This window comes from Rhagoletis pomonella, unplaced genomic scaffold, assembly GCF_013731165.1.
Source record: "Rhagoletis pomonella isolate Grant_MI unplaced genomic scaffold, Rhpom_1.0 Rhpom_scaffold_02548, whole genome shotgun sequence".
NCBI lineage: Eukaryota > Metazoa > Arthropoda > Insecta > Diptera > Tephritidae > Rhagoletis > Rhagoletis pomonella.
The window spans coordinates 18,680-28,934 of record NW_023461102.1 but is presented as its reverse complement, the minus strand read 5'-3'; the positions used below and the strand labels follow the sequence as shown (position 1 = coordinate 28,934).

Below are 10,255 nucleotides of genomic sequence, written 5' to 3'. Positions count from 1 at the left end.
ACGGTCGTGGTCGGGTGGTGTTGTGTCGTTTTATGTACATTCGTTTCAGTCGCGTATCTTGTTTCTGACTTAATTTCTACTACTATTTTATGATGCATCTTTTTATTGCTGTTGTTGCATGAATATTGTTGGCCGCTGGCCCGTTGTTGTCGTTGTTGTAAAATAACCTCTGTGTCGTGTAGCTGGTATCGTCAATGGCTGCTGATTCCGATGATTCTCTCTTGGTTTTATTGTCTATTTTGCCCTATAACACCGATTTGCTCCTTCTACTGGCCACACCATAGAAATACATTTAAAATTAAAATAAAACTACATACAAATGAACATAAAAAAAAACGCGATTGAAAAAAGATAATATCGACATATTCACATTTGCACTTGGGTGTTGGCAATTAAAAAATCATTTCGGAATTAATTCATACTCGAAGTACAAACGAATGTATACACTTGCATTGCCGAACAAATAAGCCAATATGTATAGACGAACTAATAGCAGCGAAAGAAATTTGTAATGAAAATGTTTTCCACAATAATCGCCAGATCAATACCTATAATATTCGAACTTACTTCAAGTACATATTCCCAAATCGACTAATGTGAGTAAAATTCTTAAAACAAAAATTTTTAGTAGATACATACATGTGTACATATGTACATATGTACAAGTTTGTTCATTTTTTTTCTTGGTATGTACATACATATATCTGTTAATTTTTAGCTTGACTGAAAATCGCTATCTAAAGGTGAAAAGGTGCCAAGTCCATTTTTCCAAAATTAAGTTTTTTGATGCGGAATGGCATGTAATACGAAACTACATCGATTTTTCGTCTCTCCTGAACAATTTCAAAAAATGGACTTGGCACGTTTTCACCCAAAGTGACGATATGTAAATATATCGTCTATAAATACATACAAGTGTACAAGGGCTGCTGATTTGACCCGAGTAGGAAAACCTGTAAGAATCTTCCACACGATATGGTAAAAAAATTATATTATCAGCCCAATTATGAATACTCCCGGGGTGTTTGTTCTCCGGGAATTCGGTTCTCCCGAGAAAGAAATCTTCCAATTATTAAATTTAAAGTGGTGCTGGGCATCACCTTGCCCGCGGGCAAAGCTCTTTTTTACCTTCCTTTTATTAGCTCGGGATGTAACTATGTAATATTGATGCGCCTAAAAGATGCTGCGATTTCTATTCTCAAGTTACATACCTGATGACAGTACGAATGGCAATTATAATAGGGAGGTTTTAGTTTTTTAAACTAGCATTTTATTAAGCTCACTATACTAAATGTGCGCAAAGCTTGAAAGAGCTTTGCTCACGGGAAAGGCAGCGCCCATCACTGTTCTAGAGCCTTTTTTTTTATTATTACTTTCTTTTGTTTTTTATTTTTATTTTTAAAATCTTTTGTTATGTTTCACCTGTGTGTAATCAAATATTCCAATCAATTTTTAACCGACTTCCCGATTAGCTAAAAACTTAAAACTCCAAACTTGGTGCAGAATCTGATGACAATGCAATATGAAAGATGAATTGATCCGCCAGGTGGCACGGGTGTCGTGATATTTGAAAACCCCGTATTTACGGAACGCTATGATTCAAATTTGGATTGTATATTGCCTACATGAAAAGGATTTATTTATGCACCGATTTATTTCTTATTTAGAACGTATATTATCAACTCAAATGGAAAGAAAGAAATCCCCCAAATATTGAGCCGTTAGTGTGTCCGGGGGTCGACTTTTTTTATAACTAATAAAAGCTTGTCGAAAAAAAATTTTTTTTATATTACTTGTTTATTAGATTTGTTTTAACTTTTCTTCACAAAATATAGGCCGTTATTATGAGTTGCATTCGATTTTCGATCTTAACGACAGATATTGGTCGGACAGATTCCAAGCTTGTGCAGATGACCTGTTAATCTGCAATGTCCAGTGAGGATGCCTGTAATTATTCGAAGTTTATTTTTGGGAGGTTTATTAAACGTCTATATCTTTTTTTATTATACCCCCCCCGTAAACTTTTAGCTTGTCGAAGTCCTGTTGTACTATGCTAGTGCTCTTCCCTCCTATCTAGTGGTCCTTTCCTAATCCACTCCGTGATTGAATTTGGACCTATTGCCAGGAGTGGCTCAGGACCTATTGGGGACGAATTCGCCGCTGTTCTGGCTAAAACGTCCGCTATCTCATTCCCTTGTATACCCTTTGGGCTCGGAACCCACAGTAGTTTGATTTTGTTGAGTTCCCCAAGGGTATTGAAGTTCTCAACGCACTCAAGGTCCAAAGCCGATTATATCTCGAAGAATGATAATGCCTTAAGTGCTACCTGACCATCGCTGAGGAAAAGGATTCTCGTTGCGGTAGTCTCCACCTCAGTATACCTCAGCTTGGTACATTGGTACATTGGTATTTGTCCATTGGTACGGATAGTCTCATCCTGGGACCGAAAATACCTGACCCAATACCTGTGGCATTTTGGAGCCATCTGTTTAACACTGCATGGTAACGACTGATCTATTATTTTCATTGCCCAAATAATAGACATATGAACGATTATAAGAAATGTAAACATAACAAAACTGTCAAAGCTAAACTTCAAAATGGGGGGGGATTGCCAGATGAATGTACGTAACCAATAGTTATTCAAGACACGAACCATCATATCTGTATGGACACGAATTGACATGGCCACTATGAAAATCCCCACACTCACATACGATAAAAGAATCGGTGGTCACATACCACGAGGCTAGAAAAATATTTTTCCTTTTTGGAATTGGACACGGACCGAATCAGCCCTCGCAAAAACGGAAGTAATCCTAACCAAGCAATTTATTAAAGCTGACGACATTGGTTTGGTTAAAGTCAATTCTCAGAGTGAGTATACTTGGGGAATATACTTATCGGCATTGTTCTACCACATTCCTTCTGGCAAATCCCCAACCAAGTTGTTGCCTGTGGAAATAAAGAGTCTGTGGATATAAATTCTGGTATATTCATTTGGCAGCAGTTAGACCACCGTACACCGGTAATCCCAAAATTATCAAACGTAAGTCAACCTCATTATTATCACCAGCCCATTGGAAACGAGCTACCCAACAACAGTTTATCGAAATTCCTGTTTGGACCGCCAAGAAAAGGTCAAGCAAATCACGACCTGTATATACCCTCCATGCAGGAGTCGCTCCCGGTCGTCTTGGTGCAAAGTTCTATCTTAGATTTCCTGTCGAAAACGGTTACTTTGCTAGCAAAATTACGCACCGATTCGCACTACAGGAGCTCTAAAAATGAGGATAACGAAGCAAAGTCGTATTTTTTGCAGAGTTCGTCCTATTCACAGGACCTAAACTTAATGGAAAATATTTGGAATTGGGTATTTTGCAGGTTTACTTGTCAGAAAATCCATGGGATGATTGGCAACTGTTCTTCCCGGCGGATAAAGTGGCAAAAAGCGAGATGTCCTTGAATTTTCAAACCGCCTCTAGGATTCCTTTCCGGGCAGGGCTTTCTTCCATACATTGGAATTAAGGATGTTGTATCCAATACTAAAAGTGTTATATAGTAGAATTAAAATGAATGGTATGCTTTTGTTGGCTCCATCTAGTCCTTTCCTTATGTTAAAGCCACTGTCCCCATTCAAGTGAATCAAAATAATCGATAAGCACAATTTTCGTCGAGTTTGATAAAAACTGGAATGAAATCCAAAGTAGTCAAGATGTTTTCTTCATTTTCACCACTTTCCTTCTTGAGGAAAATATGTGTACCTATTGAAGTTAAGCGGGATCTATATACTTATTAATATTTATTCTGCGCTAATTGTTGTTTCCTTTTAGTATAGTATAGTTTACGAACATTTAAGTAAAATTATTAATTTTTATTTTTAATACTATTGGCAAAACACATTTAAAACAAAAATTCAATCAAATTCAATCTTTTTAATTTTTTTCTTTAATTTCATTATTTTAGATAACACATCAGCGCAGTTGCAGCGGCCGTTGAAGGAAACCACAAGCCCCTTACAACAGCAACTGCGAACAGAAGATTACACTTGGATTGAGTCGAAACAAGTAATGAATGAGAAAATAAAATCACCCTCTGGGCAGGGTGGTGCAGCTGGAGGAGCCGGTGCAGGACCACCGAGCGGACCCGGCGGTACAGCCGGCTCTGGCGGACCTGGTAGTGGTGGTAATGTTGGTCCAGGCTCCGTAGTTCCCGGTGGTCCAGCGACACCCAACTCAACAATAGGCAGTGGACCGCCAGTTGGTGGTCCACCAGCATCAAATAACGGCAGTGATCCACAACAACAAACAGTTCCACATACATATGGACCGCCAGGCGGTGACCCAGCAGCGGCAATATCACATTATCATCTACACCAACAACCGCATCCACAACAACATTTGCCCCATCAACAGGGTGGTCCTGGTGGCCCTGGTGGCCCACAGAATCCCGGAGAACATCCACAAAAAGATGAATATGGACAAAGTCCCTTGGGTGGACCGCCACCGGGTGGACATCATCCCGTTTATGGACGTTATCATCATCCAGATCCAAACATTGATCCCTATCGCTATGGGCATTCTCCCATGCAGCAGCCACCACCCGGTGGTAAGCCGCAACAGCAACCGGGACCACCGACGGGACCTGGAGGCGGTATAGCCTCACCAAGTCGACCACCACAACAACGATATATTCCAGGGCAGCCACCACAAGGTCCTACACCCACATTGAATTCGTTGCTACAATCGTCGCATCCACAGCCACCACCACAACATCGTTACGCAAATAGCTATGATCCACAACAACAGCAACAACAAATTCCACAACAGCAACAACAGGGCGGACCACAGGCTCCACACGGCCCGCCACCGCCACCACATCAACCATATGGAACGCAACAAGGCTGGGCACCACCACCGCGTCCATACAGTCCACAATTGGGGCCCGCACAGGCCTATCGAACACCACCACCGGTAAGTGGAAAGAGAAGCTTTTTATATTTGACATTCAAAACAATTACTCGCTGACTTGTCAATTTCATTTTGTTTATTTGGGCAATTTAGTTTCTTTTAACCATAATTATCATTTACTTGCACACATACAGCTGACAGTGAGTATTTTAGCATTATGTACTTCGACATTGGCATTGATTTTTTTTGTTATCTAAATTTACTCCCTTACCTCCCAATTTGATGATTGGAGGAATTATTTGGCCAGCAGAAAAGCTTACAAATAATAAATTTCATACTTCGTTTGCTGGTGGGATACGAAGTGCTGTAAAAATATGTCTTTTACATTTAACATTATTTAATTAGTGAGCTGGTGAAGTTCGTGCGTAAAGAGTGTCATTATGCCACCTTTAGTAATTGTGCATTTGTATGTTTTGTTTAGATAAACATTGCAACTAGAATGCAAAGAAAAATCTGACTCTGAAGGTGGAGCAATAATACCAAATACCAAAAGTAAACAATCTCTGGCTTATCAATGCCGGAAAGTCGCCGGCAAATATAGAAATATCTTCACACACCAACAAACAACTGCATATATGTGCATACATACATATGTATGTATGTATGTAAAATGTACTTAGCTAACCGGCTGATGGTGTTTCTAGTTGGGGTATCCCAATCGCTTACTCATGCCAAAGAAGCAAATTGAATGTATAAACAGTCATGCACATACATACATACTTACAAACGTACAAAGTACGCCGAGTTCATACCCTCGCGTTTCATTCATTCATACATTCACTCATTCGTTCGAGTAAAATTTGCCGCCTTAAATCATCAGCAAGGGCAACACGGCAGCTACAACAACAACAACGGGCATGAAAAAATAATCACAATCAAAAAAAAAAAAGAGCAGAAAAAAGTATTTATAATACGGACAGAAATCAAAAGGAACAAAAACAACCGATGCACATACATACATACATATGTATGTACTTTTCATACAGTATGAAAATTTGTATTACGTGGGTACTAGTTGGGACGGACATAATCGTTCAAATACAATTACCAACAGAAGCGTATGCACAAACGCGTGCCATGTTGCTCTGCACGGTCGACGCGTCACCTTGCCTACAAATCAACCAACATACAGACTGTCTGATATAGCACAATCTTGTCTACGTAATTATGTATGAATGAGAATGTAGCTACGTATGTATGTATGTATGTAGTAGGTACATGCATTTGTACATATGTATGTTTGTTGTAGACGTAGGCACTTGCTATGTGCTACTAAAAGTGGTGTTGTTTTTGTTGTTGTGTCATACTCTGTATGCACAGCTCTTTGCCACCGTAAATATCTATGTACATACATACATACATAGATATGTACATATGCACAAAAGTGTGTCAATAAATGTTTGTCGTTTTCATGAATGAAATATAATAAAAAAAAGCATCAACCGGCGCAGCAGCATCTTTTAACCAACAACAACAATAAGAACACGAGGACCATCGCATCTAAAGATCACAACACAAAATGTGAAATACATACATACATACATAAAATCTTTAAGGTTCAGGTTAAGTTGAGTGTGTCAGTTAGCAGTAACCAGGCCATGAAGTTTACCGACATCCCAAGCGCATCAGTTCAATTTCAGGCACGACTTAAAGGGATACAAAGAAGGTAAAAATATATGCCATGCCATTTGGCAAGCGGTTGAGGAGGTGGATAACAGTTTGTTTTGGCTGGATAGCGTGCTGGCTCACCACCGGCTGACTGTGTGACGACTCCTTGTTTGTATGACGACGATGAATGCTTTGCTACACTTGTTGTTTCTCGTTAGACTGGCATTGTGTTTGGTTACTACGCGCACAGACAGACAAATATATCTACTGATTTGGCGGACATTTGTTAGTTTCTGTTGATAAAAAAGCAAGTCTCCGCGCGTGAACGTTTCATTGGAACCAGCTGCTGGCACATTTTCTATTGTTTTCTTTGAAATTAAAGTTGGCATTGGTAATATGGAGGAGAAATCTTCAAGAATTTCGCTAAGTTTTGGTTTTCGAGTTTACGTTGTTGTAATTCAAATTTTAGTTTTAATGCTTTTTTCACCTAGGATATACACAGCTTACATATGTATTTTGAGGTTAGTTAGTCAATAGTCAAATTTGATAAGGGATTACGGAAATTCGTTCCAAAAATACATCTTATGCCTAATTTCCACTAGACATGGAAATAGCGAAAAATGTGTGCCATTCAAAGAATGTGGAAACTAATTTAATGCAAATTTTTCTTGACGTGATGGCAGAGGTATTTTTTAATTGCCAAATTTGTCATTAAAATTTGTGCCTAGTCGAAATGCGGCAATTTCAAATATGCTTATTTTATAAACTATAAAAGCCACAAAAACAATGCATCAGCTGTTTTGTTACTGGCACATACATACATAGTTACTAATACATACTTTCAAGGTCAGCTTTCATTATTGCTAGTCTCTTGCAAGTTTTGGTGAACGAAAGCGTTAACCAGTGAAATTCCAGTAAACAAATTTCTGGTTTTTACTAGATAGCGTGCAAAAAAAAAAAACACAACTACTGGTTCCCTACCAATTGACACTTTTACAGATTCATAAGTAATTATTATTATTGTTTTTTTTTTTTTTTTAACAAAACCCATAATGACAACTCAGTTTGACACCGTCTTTGCAGTTTTCGTCGTTATTACATGTCTACATAGCTACTTAGAAGGTCAATAAACTACTGACAAAGCGTAAAAAGTAGAGGCAAATTATTTGTTACTACAGCTCTAAGGCTTATACTACACGTAGTATTTAAAATTAAATAAGCGTAGAACTATACAGACCTGCAAAGGTGAGAAGCAAACGGAAATTCTAAATTGTGTAAAAGCGCACTTAAACCACTTGCCAACACATTGCCACACCATAATTCACCGACTCTGTTTAGATGTACATAAAAACATACATATGTATGTAGTCGGCCACCCGGTCGGACTTTTGTTGGTTTCCAAAATGTACTTATAGCACGGTTCTTTTTCCACTCAGAAGTAGTTCCGAAAACATGAAGTCATTAATTCGCTTTTATACAGGCGTAAAACGCAGCAAACACGATTCTTTAAGAAGGCAATTTTGCATGAGGTGGTTTTAGGTTGGTTTAGAGAGCTTTGTAGACTTTAGCACGCGTTTTTTAGCAACTTCAAACTTGCACTTGCACTACTTAGGATTAAAAAGAAAAAAAAAACTAAATAAAAAGTTGCAAATTAGAACGCAAATTTTTTGAATTTTCTTGAGTTTTGCCCAAAGTTTAGAGATTTTATTTTTATGGTTTTTATTTTAGTATGAACGATATTTTTATAAAAAATTGGCGAAAATAAATTAGAATAAACAATTTTGCATGCATTGCGATAAATACTCTGTGCCAATACTTTTGTCCGGCACTGTATATACATATGTATTGAACTGGTATCTAAAAAAAATGCGACTTTGCTCTTTTGTGCTGTTTTGGCTTCGCGGCTTTGTCTGCATCAACCACTGGGCACCGAACGTAACAAAAAAAAAAAAAAAAAAGCCAAGACCAGACAGCCGGTCGCGTGGCATACTTTTTATTATGATGATAATACATCATTGAGGGTTCGAGTAATAATTGTCTTCGTTTCTGTGTCTGTTATTGTCTTTTTTTTTGTTTTCTTTCAAACTCATTCACATACATGCATACTATTTATGTACATAAATCCAAAGGAAATGAGTGATCATACACACTTGCATATAATCAACTTTCAAAAAGAATATATATATATATGTATTTACATAACACATTTTATACAAAAAATAATAATTAAAAAATGTACAACATCTCCAGCGCGCTATGTCACTTGCAAAGGCAGGCCTCTCCTCCCAAACAGCTGTGTTATGGCACAAGCCAAAAAATTGGAAAAACATTGTTGCACATAATAAAATTTAACTAGCACGGTCGACATTACACAAATAAATTTGATGGGGTGAATACAAAGTTGCATCAAAAAAAAAAAAAAACAAGGTGATGAACGCACATAAAGTTTTTCTTGCTTTCGAGATATTTGTTTACTTTTTCCGTGTAGTTTTTGTTTTTGATTTGCTATACCGGCGTTATTGCTATTAATAGGTACTCGTCGGTAGTTGCTGCCGCTGCGCTTTAATATTGTAAATTGGTGGGGGTTTGGATTGTGCGAGGTGGTCGGGTGCGGATTTTTATTACCAGTAGTAGGTATGTATGTATGTACAAGTAGTCTCAATTTTTGAAATGTCTCTCGCTCGCCACATTTCTTTCGATTACTTTAAATTATCACGTTTTTCTTTTACTCGCTTCTTTGTAATTATGAAGGCTTCAGTTTTATTAGTTATTCGTTTTTAATTAAATGCTAACATGCTCGTGACGTTTTCGCTGACAGCATTTACGCGATTTTCAGCTATAACAATAAGTTTGCGATAAATATATTTTAATTATTATTTTTTATTTTATTTTTATTTTTTATTTTTTGCTTCATTTTTATTTTTATTTTATTTTTTTAAATCAGCAAAATAATGCCAGGTTTGTGTGCATCTCTTGAATTGGAAAGAAGAACTAAAACGTTTGCGTGTGTGGGCGGTGCGGTGCGCGCAATCAAGTCTGCTCGCTCCATGGCGAAGGAGGTGAGAAAAGTGGGGAAGAGTACAGATACTACCTCCGTACCGTCAATTCATTTCAAGTTTTCTTGTCTCTTTGGATCATTTCATTGTTTCCCATTTAAAGAACCAAGAATTAGAATTCAATAAAAGTTGACGCGTCTGAAAGCAAATAGAAAACACAAAAGAGAATGCGAAAAAATTGCCTTCAAGACTTGACGTGTCTGAAAGGGGACTAATGCCTGAATGTCAACAACAACTGGATTTGTCTTCTACTACTCGCCGCCCATTGTCTAAACGCCCTTGTTAGTTTACTGAAAACTTTGTTGAAAAACTTCCAATTTCAATTGCTTTTTCTTGAACGTTCACACCTTTCACGTAAATTTATTTAAACAAATTGAGTAAAAGGCCTGAAATTAAAAAAAAAAGTATTTGCTTGGGTTTTATGCATACGACCCATTACGAAAATAAAAAACACTTCAAACAGCTGCTCCATAAAATAAAAAACAAGCAATTTTTACGCAAAAAAAACAAAACCGACTTTAATACTCATATGTTAATTTAAAAGTACCGTTAATTTGATCATGATCCAATGATCGGATCTAAGCCAAATTGTTATGGGACCGGACCACCTCTGAGGTACCA

The 10,255-nt window shown here is 37.6% G+C and overlaps 1 protein-coding gene across 1 annotated transcript; it reads left to right on the top strand.

Annotated features, from left to right (window-relative positions):
• The first annotated feature begins 6 nt into the window (after positions 1-6).
• Positions 7-5,042, top strand: LOC118753512 (trithorax group protein osa-like). Its single transcript, XM_036488392.1, has 2 exons — positions 7-596; positions 3,967-5,042. The coding sequence occupies exon 2, from the start codon at positions 4,071-4,073 to the stop codon at positions 5,025-5,027; it is 957 nt and encodes a 318-aa protein (XP_036344285.1). The 5' UTR covers positions 7-596; positions 3,967-4,070; the 3' UTR covers positions 5,028-5,042.
• Positions 5,043-10,255: the final 5,213 nt, after the last annotated feature.